At 42.5% G+C, this 20,970-nt stretch overlaps 1 protein-coding gene across 11 annotated transcripts in view; it reads right to left on the bottom strand.

The window, feature by feature from the left end:
• Positions 1-11,380: 11,380 nt before the first annotated feature.
• The window catches only part of Pkp4 (plakophilin 4), a 217,792-nt gene continuing 208,202 nt past the window's right edge, over positions 11,381-20,970 (bottom strand). For 7 of the 11 annotated variants that reach the window (XM_042683397.1, XM_042683400.1, XM_042683399.1 and 4 more), the window contains 5 exons: positions 18,686-18,770; positions 18,446-18,563; positions 15,739-15,864; positions 14,083-14,156; positions 11,381-12,373 (listed from right to left, as the gene is read on the bottom strand). In XM_042683397.1, coding sequence (XP_042539331.1) covers positions 12,125-12,373; positions 14,083-14,156; positions 15,739-15,864; positions 18,446-18,563; positions 18,686-18,770 — 652 coding nt within the window. In that variant the 3' untranslated portion in view covers positions 11,381-12,124. The remainder of the gene's footprint in view (positions 12,374-14,082; positions 14,157-15,738; positions 15,865-18,445; positions 18,564-18,685; positions 18,771-20,970) is intronic. The other 4 variants (XM_042683404.1, XM_042683403.1, XM_042683408.1 and 1 more) reach the window with 2 other exon arrangements.

The raw sequence follows: 20,970 nt of genomic DNA, 5'->3' as shown, positions 1-20,970 counted from the left end.
AAAGGTACTGTGAATCTCTGAGAGAAATATACTATGTTGCCTTTTGCAGACATATTTGACCATAAAACTTCTTTTAGGAACAACTTGTAGAGCTAATGTCCTGAGGAACGTACTTTGGGAAAGTTCTGTACTCAGCCAAAGGATGAACTGGTCTCCTGAGTATTGATGCCACCACTTAGTACTCTAGTAAGGGAGGCATGAGGGCTGGCCCTGGGGTGTTCAGAGGTGAGGTGTGTGTGACTAGGAAGATCACCACATCCTGTTGGTGCGTAATGGAGCAGGAGACTAGAGAAGTGAAGTGTGTGTGTGTGTGTGTGGGGTGGAAAGCAATGATGGAGGCAGGTACTGGGGCCCTCCCCTGAGCAGCTAAGATCTCTGAGTGCCCCTTACTTTTCCTCCTCTCATCAGATGATGTTCTTCCTTTGCTCTTGAAGAAAAGGATGCAAGGTTTAGGCAGGGGCTAGACTTCCCTTGTTTGACCTGATCACCTTTTCTAGGCTGACCTGCCTAACCTGCTGCCCAGATCAAATGTCTCCTAGTAAGCTGCTCTTAGAAGCTGTTCTCGAGAAGTGGGCTTAACTGAGCAGGAGAGGGTGTCTCTGGGGTTCCTTGGATTGTAGAAAGTCTTTCGTTGCATCTATCTAGGCTTGAAATCTAATTTGCAGACAGGAAACCTGATAATTTCTTTTAAAGACATCAGTTTTGACTTGGTCCAGTGTAGTGTTTTTTTAAACATTAAAATGGGTTTGCATTTTTTGAATTTAATTAGGCTGGGCAGCTAGTAGGAAGGCTACAGGGGGATTTCTGGCTGGCAGAGGAATTGCCATAGGTTTACTTCAGCACAAACATAGATTATACAAGGGCCTAGAGCACTGGGATTCTGCTTTCTTTTCTTTTCTTTTATTTTTTTTGTGAACACACTGTACAGAGGGGTTACAGTTACATGGGCAGGATAATGCATACATTTCTTATCAAACATTGCAGCCTCCTCCTTTGTTTACCCTTCACATCCCTTCCCAGTGGGATTCTGCTTTCTAAGGCAAGGATTGATGCCCAGAAGATTCAGGCATCCATCCCGGGTTGATATGACCTCAAGCCACTTACATTACAATTCTAAGGATGATTTCTCTTCTACTGAGGACATTGCTTAGGATTTTTGTAAAGGCTGAGTGCAATGATGTAGCGAAAACATGTAACAGTCTTTGATACCTAATCTATTTTTAATAAATATTTTTATTACCTTTAAGTAGTTGTATAAAGGAGTCGCCATTCAACAAAGTAGTTTATGAATACAATATGCCTTAGATACTTAGCATCTAGTAAACTCCCAGAAAATGGCTGTTATTGTTTCTATTAAGAGAGACTATAATGCCAGCATCTCTTTCATGGTCATCTACAACCACTGGCAGGAGCTCACTGCTGCTTCGTTCTGCCTCTCCTGCTCACCCTTCTTCCTGCCTGCAGGTTCCCTGGGTTTCCTCTTAGTCTTCCCTCTGTCATTTTCAGGTATTTCTTGATGTCTTTGCTCAAAATGAACCTAAAGTTTAGTCTGCATCCCTTGTGCTCTCTGAGTGTTTCTTGACACCTTACTCTGGACTTTACACCTGTTATGTGCATATGTTGCTACTCAGCCTCCAGACTTCCCCACAATGTCTAGAATTGTGTGTGTGTGTGTGTGTGTGTGTGTGTGTGTGTGTGTGTGTGGAGAAAGAGAGAGAGAGAGAGAGAGAGAGAGAGAGAGAGAGAGAGAGAGAGAGAGCAGCAAGCTAAAGTGACTCAGGTGGTTTTTGGCAGCAGCTGCTGTCCTGGCCCATTAGGAACACAAAGACTCACAGGCTTTGGGGAGTTGCCCATAAGGTTAATCACTGACTGACTTGGTCAATCATCATGATCATGATCATCATCATCATCATCATCATCATTATTTGTTGGTCGTGGGTCTTGAATTCTGGGCCTGGACACTGTCCCTGTGCTCTTCTGCTCAAGGCTAGCACTCTACCACTTGAGCCACAGCACCATTTCTTGTTTTCTGAGTGACTTTTTGGAGATAAGAGTCTCACAGCCTTTCCTGCCCAGGCTGGCTTTGAACAGTGATCCTCAGATCTCAGCCTCCTGAGTAGCTAGGATAACAGGCGTGAGCCACCAGAGCCTGGCTTTCAATCATTATTTTTGCTTGTAGCCACGAAACATTTGCTAAATGATCTTGCCTGAGCATGGCATGTTTGGTACAGTGGGGTGGGGTTTCTGAGCACAGAGCCCTGATGGTAACTGGCTTCCTGTGGTTAACGTGCACTGTCAATTGAGCCTGAACAGCTGGGGATTTGAGCTTGAAAATTTTCATCTGATTTAATTGTCTTTCATCTGTGGGAGAGATGAGTCCCATGGCTTCGGTGCAAGTGTGGAATTAATACTACACAGGTGTGCAGTTTATGTTCATAGGCGCCAAAGTAGTAAAAGGGCAGAGATCACCTCATAATATCCTCGGTCATCCTGCTCCTTGTGTAGCCCCTTGTTTCCCTTACTGACAGAACCTCTACATGAACAGAGGTGACAATGGACCCAGGTGAAAGTTTTCCTAACCTCTCTTATAGGCAGAGTGAGCAATGAGATGTATGGGTAGGGGTTTTAGGAAAGCTCTTTTAAAGTGGGCTGACTTACTTGGTGAGCTGCCCTTTCCCAAGTCCTTTCTCCTTGCTCAGGAATGAGTTGTGATGGTTGAGCTCCAGCATCTAGCTGGGAAGCTAAGAGTCCCAAGGCCCCACAGAGGGCTGTATAGCTTGGGTCCCTGAAGACAATTCTGAAAGCCCATTATTTGCTTTAGACTTCTTTTCTCTGGCCACCTGTGTATCTAGTGAAGAAGAGAGACTAACCATATGGTTTACAACTTGTCTTGTTCAAGCCACAATTGTGAGGACTTTTCATTGCCAGTCAAACATAATTCCTCCAGTTTTTTGTTTGTTTTTTGTTTTTTAGGTAACTTTCATCACTGTGACAAGTAACTAGATAAATCATTGTAAGAAGGGGAAAGATTTGTTTTGAATTACGTTTCCAGATGATATAGTGCATAGAGCATTGGTTCCCTCATTTAGGTTCTGTTGGGCTGGTTACAAAGCAAGGCATCATGGCAAGCAGCATGTGGTAGAGCAAAGCTGCTCCCTCATGATGGCCAAGATACAGAAAGAGAAAGAGACCAGTGTTTCCATATTCTATGCAAGAAGAACATGCTCCAGTGACCTGACTTCCTTCCACCAGGCCCAGCTCCTGAAAGGTCTCTCATCTCCCACTAGCACTAGCTTAGAAGCCAGTGACCAGGCCAGTAATTATAAGCTTTTATAGGGGATATAGACCCAAACCATACATTCTGCCTCTTATCCCATAGGCTCATGTCCATCTCACAGTTCAAAGTGCATTCAGCATGGGCTGAAGCATCCTCATTAGTCTTAGCTCTTCTAGCTGAAAAGTCCAAGTCCAAACTCTCCCAAGACTGAAGGCAAACTCAGTTGTTCTGTAAAAAAATTCACAAAGCAAATTATATACTTCAAAGATGCAATGGCAGAGAGAAACTTTCCCATTCCCCAACTAGGGATTAGGGAAGGATGAGATAAAAGTAAAATGAAAAGCCAGGATGGGAACTATTAAATCAGTAGCCCAATGCCTGCATCTGGGGCTACATTGTGACATGATGTGAGCTCTAAGGGTTTGGGAAGCCAAGAACCTATATCCTTGCATGCTGCTGCCCACCTAGTCTTTCTCCTGGGATGTCTCTATTTGCTGTCTGTTTCTCTCTGCAAGTGATTCATACTCCCAGTACCTCTAACTTCCTGGTAGCTCCAGTATAGCTTTGCTCTCACAGGTTTACACATCACTCTCTCAGATGTTCCCTGCAGGGTCGCTTGCCCTGTCTCATACATCCTGGCCGCCTAGGCTTTTCTTTGAACTCTCAGTGGAAGCCTCCATGACCTTATAACTCTTTCTGTGTGCCTGCAAACCAACATCATATGGATGTTGCCAATGTGTGCTGATGACATGAGCCAAACAGGGCCACTAGAATCATAGCTCTATTTCTGAGTGCCTGGATTGCTGAACACTGGGAAATGAATTCCAAAAAACCCCCCACTTTCCTAGACATCTCTGTGCAACAGCCCTGCTCTGGGGCTCTCTTTTTTCAAACAAATAGTTTATGCTTTTATACCTTTGAGCCTACTAAGGATTGTAGGCTTTGCCAATTCCTGAAATGCCCTGAGGAAATCTTTTTTATTTTGTGTAGATGCAAAGTTTTTGGTTTCTTTTTAATGGTTCCAATCTCCACATTTTGGGCTGTAATTTTATATACATTCTTTTTTTCTGACTAAACTGAAAGTTTTGCAAATCTTTCTGCTCTGATTTTTGTTCCAAATTCTCAGTGTAAGTCTGGCTAAAAGTCAGCAGTACCCATGCCACTTTGAAATACCATGCTGCTTTGAAATTTCCTCTCCTAGATAAATTGCCTCTCTCACTGTTCAACTTAGCCTCATAAAAGTCTCAGGGCATGGCTAAGTGTAGACAAGTTCTTTGTCAGAATGTAACTACTACAGAATGGACTACTCCAATTCTAAACAGAGTCCTCATTTGTATCTGAAATCTTCATGAAAATCCTTTACTGTCCACATTTCTATTAGCATCATCCATTAAAATTGGTTTACTGGGTTGGGTGCTGGTGCTCATGCCTGAAGTACTAGCTACTCAGGTGGCAGACGTCTGGAGGATTGTGGTTTGAGATTAGCCTGGGCAAAAATGTTTGCTAGACTCAACCACCAAACTAATCAGTAAAAAGCAAAGTTGAAGCTATGATTCAAATGGTAGAGCACCTACCTAGCAAGCATTAGGTACTAAGTTCAAGTCCCCATACTGTAAAAAAAAAAAAAAACAAAGAAAACCCAACTGCTTATTTATCTTAGACTTTCTCTAGTCTGCTTCTCCAAACTTTTAAAATTTCTCCCACAAATCAATTATATAGGCTTCCAAATTATCAAGTATTATCAGATAATTATCAAGTAATTATCAAGTATACTTAAAACAATGACCCAATTTCTTAGTATCAGTTTTCTGTGTTAGCCTTTCATTCCTGTGATAAATACTTGATACATCAACTTCAAGGGAAGGGAGGAATAGTTGGCTCAAAGTCTCCGAGATTCCAGTTCGTGGCTATTTGGCTCAGTTTTTATCTTGGGGGTGGAATCTGTAGTGAGGTAGAACATTATAGTGGGAGCATTATAGTGGTGGAGCAAAGCCCCTTACCTCAGGGAGACTGGGAAGAGAGAGGTGGGGCAAGGCACAGCCCCAGTATCCCCTTCAAGGATACTCTTCCTAAATGACCTAACATTCTCTCATTGGGCCCACCTCCTAGGTTCAGCTACTTTTCCTCCCCCACCCCTCTCATATTGTAAAGGTGATGTACAGAGGGGTTGCTGTTTCAACTACTTTTCAATAGCATGCAAACTGACAATAAAGCCTTTATTATGTAGGTCTGTAGGGGAGATTTAAGATCCAAATTATAACACTCAGTGGTGACATATCATTACCACAACCCAGCCATGTGGCTTTAGGGAACTTCTCCAACTATATGATATAGTAATACAGTAGACCTGAGGAGTATCAATACCACCTCACTTTTTCTTGATAGCTTTTTCTTTATAAATATTAATCATCAAAGAAATGACTTAAAAGGATACACAGAGATGAGAAAAAGTAAGACAAGAAACCTCATTAGTTTACAAACTGAATAAACATACCATTATCTTTGATCAAAGTTAGAGACAAGAAGGAGGTTTGTGGTCACTGTGGCTCATGATAATCACATTTTTTTTTAGTGGACACATAGATATTTAAATCATTCAGCTACAGGATGTGCATCTTGGTTTGCGCTCACAAAATATTTTTAATGAAACTTTGAAATAAATAACAAACCACTTCTAGGATGACTAGATCCCTTTCTTTTTTTTTTTTTTTTTTTTGTCGGCTGTGGGGCTTGAACTCTGGGCCTGGGTGCTGTCCCTCAGCTTTTCAGCTCAAGGGGAGCACTCTACCACTTGAGCTACAGCGCCACTTCCGGTTTTCTGGTGGTTTACTGGAGATGGGAGTCTCACGGTCTCTCCTGCCCGGGCTGGCTTTGAACCGCGATCCTCAGATCTCAGCCTCCTGAGTAGCTAGGATTACAGGCGTGAGCCACCAGCGCCCGGCTAGATTCCTTTCTAGGACCACTATTTTCAACTTGGTGCCCATCTGGGTTCATATCATCCCCCAAAAAAAAGGCTTGCTTCCTGGCAGTCTTCCTCACCCCTGGAAAGAAATAAGACACACCTAGGATTGGGCTGGGATTGTCTTTAACTATGGAGAATATTAAAGAGAGACCCTAGGGAGGTTTTTACTCTCCCTGAAGTCATTTTATTAGAGTAGTAATCATTGGATGGAAGCTTATCAAGGCATTGGAAGCCAAACACATTAGATTTCATTGCCAGCGAATAAAGGCGCATTTCAGAGGTGTTGCCTTCTGGGTAGTTAGTTAACAGTTACAAGAGATTTCTGAAGGAAGGAAGAATTGAATATTTTCCCCACCAATCTCAGGATTACACCTTTGACCTAGAATGAAGTAGTGTTTAATTTTATTTTCTGAGACAATGCACTGGTCTGCTCTGGAAACATTGAGACCTGAATGGAGGGTGAAATAGTCCATCACATCATTAAGCCTTTATCAAAATTTCCCCAACTGTTCATGGAAGTTTAATAATGAAAGAGCTAGTTATAGCCTATGCAAATGATTATGACAGCACAAAATGCTTTTTAGTGATTTCAAGTTAGAATTAGGCAACAGCAATAGGCACAAACAGCCACTTAGGGGACATGCCAGCTGCTTCCAGTGAAGCTGCTGATATAAAAACAGGGAAAGGCACTAAAACAGACCCAATTCAAGTCATAATTTGCTTGCTAAAAATTTCCTGTTTGTGTCTGCAGTCTTCAAGGAGTATCCTGAGTCAGGGCGTTCCTAATGACATTGAGTTGATTCACATGTGAATTCACTTCCTCCCATCACAAGGATGCATAAGGCTAGAGGCAAAAGTGAAGCCCTCTAGAAGGGAGACAAATCTCAGCTGATGTGTCCTTCCTGACTCGGAGGCCCAGTCTGTTGGCAGATGCCAGAAAAAGGCAGCTGAAGCTCAGAGGTGGAAGTTACCCTTGGTGGTCCCACCCTCCTTGACTTCCGTGGCTCTCTGGTAACTTTCCTATTACACACTAATTAAGAGTAAAAAAGTTCACTTCTTCTCCAGCAAGGATTTTCTTGACCTGCAGCAAAGTTCTACTTTGATTTCAAAGTCTGCCCTGCATTCCTAGAATTCAAAAAACCCCATTAGCTGTCCTGCCTCTAATTTCACTGGCTGTTTGTTTTTCTGCTACCCCCTTTCCTCCCTGTGGCTTGGGCCCCTGAGGCAGATGGATGAGGTGTTTATTTACACATCTCTTTGGTTCATTAGGTAAAAGGACTATACACCTTTCTTTTTGCCAACTTGTTTAGTCACGAACCTGTTTTACTTTTTCCCTACCATTGTCAACACACACATAGTCTGTGCACTCACAGGTTGTTCAAAAGGCTCCCACATAGTGCTTTACAAATGTATGGTTTCCAGGATACACTTTAAATTTAACTTGGTGTGCTGTCAGCTTTGAAATGGACTTATGGATAACTAGAAAGGAATTTTGTGCGAAAACCTTCTGTGTGAGAAACTATGTAAGTGAACATATTGTTATGATTTGAAATAAACATAACTTTAATTCTAGGTCTTAAGACTAAGTCATAGGTAATGCCATATTTCTTTAATGTAATTATTTTTTTCAGTGTTTGGATTTGAACTCGGAGCCTTATGCTTGCTCGACTGGTACTCTACTTCTTAGTTGTACCTGCAGCCTTGTTTTTTTTGCTGTTTATTTTTAGAATAGGGTTTTTCTTCCTTCCCAGACTCCTGCCTGGACTGTGTGCTACTTGTTGGAATCTTGATTCTACCAATCTCAGTCTCCCTCATGTCTTGGCATGATACACTTGTACCACAGGGTCCAGCTATGGGTTGAGAAGGAAGTCCCATAAACTTTTCTGGCAATGACTGGCCTTGAAGCATGATTCCCCAATGAGATGCCCAAGTAGCTGGCATTGTAAGTGGGAGACACTAACACCTGGCTTAAATTTTTTTTTTTGGTCAGTCATGGGGCTTGAACTCTGAGCCTGACCACTGTTCCTCAGCTCTTCAGCTCAAGGCTAGTGCTCTACCACTTGAGCCACACACCACTTCTGGTTTTCTGGTAGTTTATTGGAGATACGAGTTTCACAGCTTTTCCTGTCCAGGGTGGCTTTGAACTGAGATCCTCAGATCTCAGCCTCCTGAGTAGCTATGATTACAGGTGTGAGCCACTGGCACCCAGCTTAAATTCTTTTATAGGGATAAAATTTACATGCAGTGAGTGCAGATCTTACATATATGTTTTGTTTTGATACCTGTGTACAACTGTGGGCTATCCCACTCAAAACAGACATTTATATAGTCTCAAATCATACTCTAGACAATACTCACCCCTATCGCCAACACAGTGCTAATTTCTTTCACCACAGATGAATACTTTGTGACCTTTTTGAGTAACACGATTTGTCCATGTCATAGCATCTATGTATCACTCTTTTTGTTTAGTTTTCTATTATATGAATATATCACAATTTTATTCATTCTTGGATAAAATTTTTGTGTACCCATTCTTCTGTTGGAGATTTGGGTTGATTCTAGTTGATTATGAACAAATGCTTTAATATACAATGCTATTAAAAAACTAATACGTGAACAGCCATAGCCAAGTTTTCAGAGGTGCTTTTCTTTGTAAACCAGTTTGATCATGGAAATGGTCTCCTATCTGATAGACCTACAGAAGTGTTCTTAAGTACTGGTGAGGATATTGCTGACAGTATTGTTGTGATCTCACAATGAGAGGACACCTGGTGCTTATGGGACTGTGTTAAAAGACAGCATTCACAGCCTGACCTAATGGGTTCAGGATTCAAGTTTCTCACAATGGGTTCATGCAACACTAATGGGTGGTAGAGAAGATGAATTCTAGACTGGTTACATACAGGGGCATTTTTTATGTTTAATAGTTAAGTAAGCATTCGTTTTCTAAAATCAGTTTCCTTTGATAAATTCAGGAGAGTGATGTACAATCTATAGTCAATACTAGTTTAGTTGGGATTCAAATGATTGAATTTGTAAAATACCAGCTGATGACTCACTGGCTGAATGACACTTAGCAAGTTATTTTCCCAGTTTGTTTCAGGATCTGTAAAATGGTACGTAATGTCTATAAGTACAAATCTCACACTTTTGCTGTGACAGCTAAATGTGCTATGCTTTAGTGCTAGCCCATATTCACAAAGTGAACTGTGGGTATTTCAGCCTAAGAAATCCCTTCTGTATTTTGAATGGACACTTGAGCCAGCTGAAAGTCAGGCTGCCTGCACCCTTTTCCTTGCCTACCCTACTCCCTGGCCAGACTCAGGAAATGGTAATCTTCCTGAGGGTTGAATTCTATATGCTGCTTGATGACATTAGGATAGCAAGATGTCAATATTGTTTCAGCAATCAGGCACCGCATACTGGCACGGGATGATTGATAGTGTGATGACGCTGGGTGGGAATAATTTCTAGTACTTATGAAATGTCCATAGACCCAACTTTAAACATCTGACTTTTCAAGTGTAAGATCCCAGTAACACTCCACATCTCTAAAATCATCTGACAGGGCAGGATGGGAGTGAGGAAGTGTGTGTATGGGGTGGGGGTGGGGGGCAGCCCAGTGGCTTCTCCTTGCCTGTACTGTGAACCACCTAGGGACTTTCCTGGGGTACTGAGGCCTGGACAGAACCCTCTCGGGTTCTGGTTAATCCTCTTGTATTCCTGACATTGGATCCATTTGAGCTTGATCCTCCAGTGTGGGCTGAAGTGGGCCGATTCTGGCTATGCAGAGCCGCAGTCTGCACTCTTCCTGAGGGCAGAATTCTGTGTGTGAGTTGGTGATATTAGTACAACAAGAGCGCATCAATATTGTTCAAGCAGAGCTTGTTTATTCCCACTGCTTGGAGGGAATGGGCTTAGCTTTTTGATCAATGACCCAGGTTTCTGTCATATTTTTCAGTCACAAGTTAGGAGCTTTATAGGCTTCAGATCTTCTGTCTCATTCATAGGCCTCTTTCTGGCTCTGTTATGTCTGTTTTGGAGGGCTGATTAAGTTCTTGGCAACTTGGCAACAATTTGGTATTAGTTGTAGAAATTCTGCCTCTTATAGTGAGGTCAGCCCAGGAAGCTCCAAACTGTTTTCCTATCTACAGTAGTGAAGTCCTTCACCTTAACCCAGACACCAAAACAGCAGGTTCAGGGCAGTGAGTAATTTCATTTTGAAGTCCTGGTATGAGTTCCTTAGGAAAATGTAATAACTTCTGGCCGAGCTGGCCAGGGTATGAGGTGGTCAGGACATAGGAAGGAGGGAAGTCTAACTCTGCCATCTGGTACAAGTATCCATCTAGTAAGCCTGTATCCCAGAAAAATCTCCCCATGTACAGACATTAGCAATCTTCCTGTGGACTTACATTTCCAGTTCACTTTGCTTCCTAATCTTGGACAGCTGTCCATTCATAAAAAGCACCCTTTTCTTTTTCATGTACTCACAATGGTGGACCTGTGATTTTTTTTTTTTTTTAAATCATGCTTGTAGTCTATACGGCAACATATATACAACCCTCAGGGAATATCCAGGCTTTGGGCTCAGGGACAGAAAATGTAAGGCTTTGGAAGATCTGGCTTTGTGCCTCCTGGGGTTAGCAGCCTTTACTGTCCCCACAGATGGAGTAAAACTCACACAGTACTACTGGGAACTCTTGCCTGCAATGTTTGTGGGCTTTCCCTACTCCATCTCTAATCTAGGAATCAGTTTCTCATGGACTTGATCAGCAAAATAATTACTTAGAAATGAGTTGGCTTACTACACTGATGCCAACAAAATAAATACTAAGCCAATGTTCTTATGTAATTACCGAGTTCTTAAAAATGATGCCAAAAGATATCTTTGCCAATTTAGTTATGGCCAGCCTCCAAGATATAATTTTTCTTAGGTGGAAAGTGGTATTAAATACATACAACAATCTGATAACAACAACAAAAACCCCCAACACATTAAAACACATTCAATTCAGGAAATAACAATGCCAAGATGAAGAGAAGGAAAAGCTCTCACTTCATTCTTTGGTGTGGCCTATCTCACACCTGCTTTTCCATATCACAGTCAGAAGATAAACAGAAAACAGGGAACACACTTCCAAGGATGAAATTTCCACATTTATTTTTCTTTCATGTGCATAGAAAATGGCAGTGACGTGTCCTATGAAAGAGGCAGGGAATGGGCATGGAGCTGTGATACCAGCCTGGACTTTGTGCTTCCAAAGTACACTATTCATTGTGAAAACAAAGGATGTCTACATTTGTTTTAAACTGTTAACTGTTCCTCGAGTTACCCATTTGGTTGTAAGCTGTCACTTTCTTCGACTCTCTTTTCAAATGACACACTGCATTACAAATGATGGCACTTAACCAATGTGGCATTTCCATATTTACACCAACAAAAGAAATTTACAAGACATAATAGCATACAATCTTGACATTTAGTAATAGCAATAAAACATGAAGGGCATCCATTTTTTTCTGTACAAACTATCAGAACATAACTTTATTCACATTAAAAAAATCATCTTGAATTTGATTTGACCTACACATACCCCATCTCATTTCACCCATTTCTCAAACCTCTCATCACGGCACCCACACCTTCACCAGACTACAGAATCTACAAGTAGTTAGATCTAACACCTAGATAAAGCTTAGAAAGTCCTCTCCCAAGGTTTTTCTCACTTCCCTGAAAATTCCTCAAAAGAAAATAAAATATGCTCTTCACTCATTCCTTCCATTTCACTTTCATATTTCATCATCAAATCAGCAAGATGGACTTTTCACCTCAATCCAAACAAGGTTAGAAAGAAAGAGTTCCTCTGCCCAGTGTCTCGATGCTACACCCATGAGTCTGGGGACCCTGGGTACTGTTCTGCTCTATAAGAAGGTCGTTTAGTGGAATAAAAGTCTACATAATTTGTGGTTGATTTCAGTCCATACTGTGTTGAGTAATCAGTAGAAGCTGGAAAGTGAACTCGGTCATCAAAATAAGGATCTTCATAGCTATGAGGAGACTGCAAATACAATCTGTAAGCATCAAAATTCTTTCTGTTGGAGTCATCTTGACTATAATACAGTTGTTGATGCTGTTGACAAAATAGAAAGGCAAATGAATGAAAGCACTTCTTGAAAATATACATTGAACATTAATATGGGCTTTCTGTTTCACATTTTTCAAGTAGCATTTGTGGACTTAAGAAGTTGTTTCAGGAACACCCTTTGTGTTTGGAAAGATTTAAATGACACATGTAGGCAGGCTGGCCTGCTTTGCTCAACTCTTGTCCTAAAGAGGCAGCAAGCTGTCTGAAGGGGGCCTATAGGCCAAATTGTGAGGATGGCCTTGATTCTTGCTTTTACATAGCTAACCTTGAGTACTTAATAGATTTAGTTGGGAGCTGCATTTCTGGTCTCAGATAATTGTGTAATTATGCAGTCATCTTTGAGAACATTTACCTCTGGGGATTGAATCCATCATTTAATTAAAAAGTAAACAAAACAAATATGTGTTTTGATGAACAGCAATCTCCCTTTGGAAACTCTGCTATAAGTTGTCTTATTAAAGGGATAAGCAATGTCAAGGTAGGAGAGCAGTAAAATTAGCAGAGATGTGTGAGCACATCTAGTTCCAGGGGAGAAGGCTTCTTCAAGACAGAACTAATGGGTCCATTTGAAGAAAGCAAAGTACACAAATGCGCATCCACACAGGTACCCCACTCCCCGTTTCCTTCTACGCTGCTGTGATCTCACATCAACTTGTCCAAATTATCACGGTTCTTATGTCTTCCTTCTTTATCATACCCAATACCTAGACTCTTCAAATTCACCATATAGATATCAGCATCCTGTTCTAGAACTAAATTCATTCTAATATCTACAGCTAACATCTGGATTTTAAAGTAGAGTTATAATTCTGAGGCTATTTTTCTTGACTAAAATCAAATGAAAAACATAAACTGAGTGTGGTGGTGCATGCCTGAAGTCTCAGCTACTTCGGAGGCTGAGACAGGAAGAAAGCTTGAGCACACAAGTTCAAGACCAGCCTGAGCAACATAGTGAGACCCCCATCTAAAAAAGGTTTCAAGTATGTTTGTCCATCTACAAAGCAAAGAAGGCAGTGTGGAAAGGGGCCTCATCAGAAGGACAGGGTTTATTCCCTTCTTGGGAAAACACAATTGTGTTGTGCTTTTGGAATATAAAAGGAGACATTGGATGGTCTAGGTGGGCCACTGCCTCGAGAAGGCCCTGACACTGATTACAGGGCCCTTGTGACAGCAGAACAAGGGTCTTCCAAATACACAGGACACTGGCGTGAGAGCAGCCGCATTCCAGCAGGGGCTGAGTTCGCTTTGACCTCTGAGAGCCTCGAGGCCAAACCTCAGGGCTTCTAAATCATGGAGCTGGGACAGGGAAGCAGTTATGAGGATGGAGAATGAAGTCTCTGGGAAGAAAGGATAAGAGATGAGAATAAAGTATGTGCCCCAACCTTTCCTCGTCCAGAAGACAGAAGTTATTTCAGAGCTTAGTGGGGGCAGGCAGGACTGGGGGACATTGTTGGGTACAGAGCAGAGCACACGTTAGGGACTCAGCTATCCCCAGCATTGGGGTGCAGTCTTAGTGGCACCGATGGATATTCAAGAACAGGAAGCCACCATAGAAGTAAACCATGGGTACATTTCTGAGGGCAGATTTCCTCAGGCCCTGCCAAGCTGGCCCAGCTTTGGGAAGTCAACCCGCATTGGACCCCTTATGTGTTATTGCTAATCGGCCTTCTGTACAAAAGATATTGCAAATTCACCTGTAGCCGTCTATTTTGTTCTCTTGCTGGTGAGGAATAGGAACTGATGTAAATTGGTGAAGGTTTGCTGGAGCCTGTAAGAAAATATTTTATGAAATTAAAACTAATGCTCATTATTCTGATTCATTATGACTGTTGTAGTGTCCCCACAATAGGGCTACTAGTGCTGTCCCCAACAGGGCTTGCCTTCCCCAGAGCCAAGGCAGACTGAGAGACAGCAGTCATGGCTCCCTGGATCTGGCCTGGCTGCTGTGTAGCCTGGGGCTGGCTGGGGCTAAGAGCAAAAATAAGCCATGTGTGCTTTAGCAAAAAAGCAACATCAAGGCATACCTTATCCCTCAAGGGGTCCTTCTCAAGCTCTGCTCAGCAAGGGGGGATTTCTCTGCTTGGCTTTGAGCAGCAGCACTCATCTAACGTTCTGAGCTTCAGCAAGATCAGAGAGAAGGTAGACACAGTATTAGGCTGAGCTCTGTGCTTTCAGAATGACTGTGATCCAGAAGTGCAGGTTCTGGGAAGAGCAGGCACAGGCATGTTCTCAGTAATGGGGCCACATGTGTCCGCCATGGGGAAGTGGGTTGTGAAATGAAAAGAACTTGGTAATGGTGTTTCAGAGTCTACATTAGATTACTGATGACGTCACTAGTTAGCTACCTATTTTTAAGGCTACCAAAGATTTTAATTTTTTTTTTCTAAGAGGGAGAATGAAACTTACTGGAGGCAAATTAGTTTATTGAAGCAAGCAAAGGAGACACAGAAGGGCATGCATATGGAAGGAGGAGCCTTTAAAAGCAGGCTGCTGTGCATCTCGACCAGCCATACATTAGAGTTTGTATGTGCACTGCCTTCTGCACAGAGCCTGGTATTTGAAATGTAGCATCTGCAATTTTCTGAGCTATTAATTGCCATGGTAACAATAGTCGATTAGTAAACAGTCCTGTGAACTCACAGTTTCAAAGACAATGGTACAACTGAGACTGTTCCCCCAGCAGTAGTTAAGTTGCCACCAGCTTTTATTTATTTCCTTTTAATAAATAAGATTTGTTTTTTCCTTTGAGGCAAGAGTACTCTTGGTTGGGTGGGGAGGAGACCTCAAATTGATTTGAAACTTCTGGTACAGTTAAGTAATTTTTCTGAAGACCTTTATGAGTATGATATGAAACATTAATGTGTTATATATATTCATTATTCTTAAAAAAATAACCACTGAGGAAAATCACCTCATACATTCACTTTTTTCCAAGGAAAAATAAATGGAACTGATCTCTGGTTTGAATTTGGAGATGAGCCAGTCTAGAAGATGTAGGCCTTGTAAAACAACATGGAGCCCAGGGTTATGATATGAGGAACAAAAAGAGAGAGACTGCCAGGCAGGGAGGAAGTGGGTCAAGAGGACTGCCCCCTGGGCAGTAGGAATGATCTCTCATTTGAATTCAATCCTCCTTTTACTTCTGACCACCATTTAGTTACTTAGCTTAGTTTGCTTACAACAAGTGGAAAAGGCAATGATCCTAGGAAGCGGGAAGAAGGGTCAGGAACATGGTTTACTGCTGGGGGACCATTTCAAGACAAGCACAAGCTATTTCGCAGGACACTGGCTGAATGCCCAGAAATGTGGCTTTTTGAGGTACTGTATCACACACCCAACTGGTGTCTTACCGGGGTACAGGCCTTTATGTGTGGCATCCCCTTGGCTATTGTAATACTGCATAGGTGGCTGGGTCCTATCGTACTCAGAGCGGTCTCTGATTCCTAACAGTGCTGGTGAGGAAGAGGTGCTGCCGACTGAAGGAGAGGCAAAGGAGGAAGGAAAGAAAGAAAAAGAGAGAGAGAGGGGGAGAGAGAGAGAAATCAGATTATCAGTGTCTTTGGAAATCTTCTCAGGGAAAACAAAGGTCAGTCATTAGAAAGCCACACAGTTGGTACTTAAAGTCAGCCTTGAGGATGCTAGGAGTTGAGGAGCAGCCAGATCTGGGGATCTGGAATGCGCACCCTGTAGATTGAGCACGGTTAGCACCAGCACTGGCCACAGCCCCGGGTCTTCCAGGCAAGAGTGAGGAGCACACTGCAGGGCCCAGCACAGTCATGCAGCTTTGCCAGCACCGTGTCTACTTGCTCAGCCCTCAGAAACTTCACAGCCATGCATGAGTTACACTTGCTATCTGGCCATCCCAGTTTGGTTGCTTTTAAAACACCCGTCAATTATCTTTATGAGTAGCTCTTTCAATAAACAGATTTTATGGCACGTTTTCATTTCTATTTCAAAAATATCTGCATCTCTCAATGTGCTTGATTAATAAGAGTGCCTATGTTAATGAAGATTTATAATTCTCATTATGGTAGTCTATAGTCAGGAAAATCATGCAAGTTCAGTAAGGCTGAGGAAGTCCATCAGGAAGCTCCTGGTGCTAAGTCTGGACCTCACAAGGCTCAGATGTTTTATCCCAGTTTGGGCCGAACATCTGATAATGACAGATCCATTCATAGGTCATTATTAGAGGTATTTTTTCTTTTCTTTCTTTTTTTTTTTTGCACAGAAGGGAGAAACAGTCCATATATTCATTATAAAACCTGACTAGCATGAAAGTTAGTTACAAATTAAGAGTGGCTTATTCATTTTATCCACTTAACAGTCCCCCAACCTTGAGCCCAGTGGTTTGATAGGCAAAGATGCCTTCAAAAGGAAGCTGACGTTAATTGGAGTACTTTTCCTATGTCACTTTCACTGACAAGCTGCAGGTGTTTAATACAGGTAAGCACACATAGGCAGGGTATATAGGACACTCAACTTTGTCTGCTTTCTGGAAGATGGTAGGACAGAAATCACTGGCTTGCTTCCTATAATTGCAGGTATTTCCATATGTAGAGCCTGCACTAGTGCTAAAGGATGGAAGGTAAGTATTAAGAATAGCTCTAGAAGAAGAATGACATATAACTTACCCCAAAGAATGCAAGGGTTACTTAGAAATGGGGCTGGGGCCAGCTGTTTTTTTTTGGTCGGGCCAGGGCATTGTTCCTGAGCTCTTTTGCTCAAGGACAGTATTCTACCACTTGATCCACGTGCTACTTCTGGTTTTTGAGTGGTTAATTGGAGATGAGTCTCATGGGGAATTTTCTGCCATGGCTGGCTTCAAACTGCAATCCTCAGATCTCAGCCTTCTGAGTAGTTAGGATTACAGGTGTGAGCCACCAACACTGGGCAACTTTTCAGCATGTATGTCTAGGAGGTCCAAAGAACAAGCTTGTTGCTTAATAACTATATGTTACTCTGAGATGATTCCCTAAGTAGCAAATCTCTTGCTTCCCTTAACACCCCTCTTTTTAAGTCCCTAAGGATTATTCTGTAAAAGAAGACAGCCTCAGGCGTCTCAAGGAGATTAAAATCAAGACAGACATAGGGCTCTCTGGAGACAACTTATGATTTTAAAACAAAGATATAAATATCTACCATACATAGTAGGTACAGTTAATGTAAAAAAAATTCCTAGTACAATTGGGACCTTCAATTTATTGGCAACCACTAGACCTGTATCATAGTTTTTTGGCTACATTTGTTTCCATGAGCAATAGGATGGCAGCACATTTGACTACAGCAGACTACCCCACAGGTGTCAGAACGCACAGTTTAAAGCCAAACAAAAATACAGACTCAATTAACTTTTCTGTTTTACTCAAGAATTAAATTCACTGGACTGACTTGGCTTGGTAGTCATAATCTGCCCTTACCTGTAAAAAAAATTTAGGCTGCCTCTCCAATCATTCCACCAAGTTGAATGCTACAAATAGGTAGAGGGCACAGTTGTCAGGACTTCTAACTTAAAAATGTGAGAGAATTTCTATGAAGCCATCTGTGAGGCTTGTTTGCAGGGCTCTAAGTGCCAGTGGCCTTCAGTGAAGCCAGGGGACCAGGAGGTTTCACTGGAAAGGAGATGGCACTTAAGGCTGTGGGTCTAAAGATCTCAGTTCAAGAACCCTGTTCCTAAGTGGTTTCAAAACTGTAATTCAAAAGTCAGTTTGAAGCAGATTCCAAATTTATGGCCAGATGGAGACAGGACATTACCAGTATGCCCCGAGTGCGGCCTCACTACTCCAGTCCCCTGCATTAGTTACCCACCAAAGGCTAGTTACCTAAACCTAGTAAAACAGAAGCAGAAGTTGGAGGAAGCCCTGGCTTTTTTTTCAGGCACCATAGCTGATATAAACAGTACAAACTTTTCAAGTGTAAGGAAGAAAGTGGGCTTATTATTTACCACAGTAGCAATTCCCAAAGAAGACTCTGTGCTTGAGGTGTTTAATCTTCCCTGGTGGGGAAACAATATTCTGTCATGTGAATGTTCTTGGAAAGGAGTGGTATTTGCTCACTGACCTGACTGAAGGATGGGTGACATTTGTTGGTTGGTGGTGGACAAGGAAGGATGTGATTTGAATCGGTCTCGCTCTAACGTTGACACAGGTGTAATAAAATGGTTCTGGTTCCACCCATCCTGGAGAGTGAAAAGAGAAAAAGAAAGCTCTCAAAATGAATAATGGCATTTCCCACAGTAAATGATTAGGAAAGTGTGTTCTGATGAATGCTAATTAGGCCAGAGCTATTCTTGCAGGTTACCTTTCTGTAAATGCTCCGGAGATCCCGATATTGCCACAGTGTATTCAAGACCTGTGCTGCTGCCTTCACCACTTTCAGAGATGACCTAGGGAGAGAGCACTAGAGATAAGGAATCCAGGCAGCATGGCCTCAGGCACCACATGGCCAAGAAAGAGGCTGTTGCTCTCAGGATCAGAAGGACAGAGGCTGCTGCTGGGAGACATCACGAGCAATCATGTGTGCCTGGGAGTTCAAGAACTGACCAGCAATGACAGGAATCAAAGTGAGGCCCTCAGGCTATCAGATGAGGCCAAGACGAGCCTCAGTGGGGGGATGGTTTAGCTGTCAGCACTAACCTCCCTTCAGATCTGTCACGGGACCCCTGGTGCTTTGGGATTAAGGTGACTAAGACCACATATCCTGTGTCTGCAACCACCCCAAATTAATGTTTTCTCCTTCATTATGAGGACTTTGTGTACATACTTTCATTGCCTTGTCATTGACACCTCTATGTAGACAACTGTACTAAGTTCTAACAGTCAATTTGGAAAATATGGTTCTAAGTCATTGCTTCCACATAGATGAGTAGGCACAGCTTTCTGTGTCAGGTAAGGTCTTCTGCTCACCACTCTGTGTGTGCCTGTGTGTGCGTGCAATATGGACCAGTGCTTGGGGAGTGAGCCCTAAGGATAACCTAACACTTCTGTCTTCAGAATACACTTCAACACTGAATGTTAGTGAAGTGGAGGGAGGAGAAAGGTATGCGGGCTGTAAACCATGTCTTTTGCCCCCAACACTGTAATGTGAGCTGTCAAGTTCTGAGGGCTTAGGAAAGGGTGGAACATATGCAAATTCAGGGGTTTCCCAGGCTCTGGTGGTGTTGGTGAGACCTCTCTGCATTCACCTCCATCTTTCTTCACCCCAGTTCAGCATTCACCTTCAAATATGACAAGTGTAGCACTTGACAAGACCGGACCAAGCCTGGTTTATGATACTGAGACAGCAGCTATTTGGAGGCACAAGTTCTATGAACAGAAACCTGAACCTTGAGAAAAGGAACTGTCTCTACTCTTCTCCAGTACTGCTCCTTCAAATATATATTCACATCTCTAATTTCTCATCTTCTATTTCTTTTGAAATGCTGGTATGGAGGCTTGAACTCAGGGCCTGGGCACTGTTCCTGAGCTTCTTTTGCTCAAGGCTAGCTTTCTACCACTTGATCCACAGCTCTATTTCTGACTTTTTCTGTATATGTGGTACTTGAGGAATCGAACCCAGGGATTCATTCATGCTAGGCAAGTACTCCACCACTAAGCCACATTCCCAGCCTCGCTCAGCTGTCTTTCTTTCTTTCTTTCTTTCTTTTTTTTTTTTTTTAAGAATTTCTGGACAAGTCACAATGGTAAGAAAACTCGGCAGAGCTTTATTAAGTAAACAAGCAAGGAAACAGACAAAAATGCAGACACACAGAAGGGCAGGGGCACACTCTAGCAGAGTGTGGGTGCTCTCATAGGGACACAAAGACACAGATACACACACACAGACAAGGAGACACCCACAGAGTCACCTCACTCAGCTTTCTTACTCATGGCTGGTTAAGCCACACCTCCAGTCCAACTACACTGTAGTCCAGGATGGCTTTGAACTCATGATCCTCCTGTCCCATCTATCAAGTGTTCGGATTACAAATACAAACCACCCTTGGCTCCTCTTCTCACTAACATCTCTTACTTCTCTGGTGCTGACAGTCTGTTTCACTTCTCCAAATACATCACTTAGATTATTGCTGATTTCCAAATTTCTACTTTCAGTCTGAGCCCCAACCTTGACTCAGCTCATACACTCTTGCTGACAGCATACTCAACCTGAAGGACTAACACACATCTCAAATGTAACAAGTCCAGATCAAACACCGGCTTATCCTTTTGAGGGATTCTCTATCTTGGTAAGTGGTAGTTCCACTCTGGGTCTTATTTGCCAAGGGCCTTGAAGTCATCTATGAGGCTGTCCTCAGTTGCACATGAACCCCCCAGCAGACTCCACAGAGTTCCACCAGAGGTCGGGCCTTTGTCACCACCTTAACAGCTGCTCCCATGCTTGTTGCTGGATTCAGGTAATTTTGATCTATATTCCTCCCCTGATGAATGCTCTCCCATGGCTTGAGTTTTACTTAAGAGAGTTTAAAACAAATTTATTATTCTGATCCCCAGAGTGCTGCATGCTCTACAGGAGCTTCGTGCTTCTCTGACTTTTCTCCCTGCCCTGGCTGTGCTCCAGCCTGCCTTTCTACTGCTGCCTTCTACCAC

Source organism: Dipodomys spectabilis, unplaced genomic scaffold, assembly GCF_019054845.1.
Source record: "Dipodomys spectabilis isolate Male_0828 unplaced genomic scaffold, ASM1905484v1 ptg000081l, whole genome shotgun sequence".
In the NCBI taxonomy this organism is placed as follows: Eukaryota; Metazoa; Chordata; class Mammalia; order Rodentia; family Heteromyidae; genus Dipodomys; species Dipodomys spectabilis.
The sequence above is the reverse complement of the archived record's forward strand: the minus strand, read 5'-3'. Positions and strand labels throughout refer to the sequence as shown.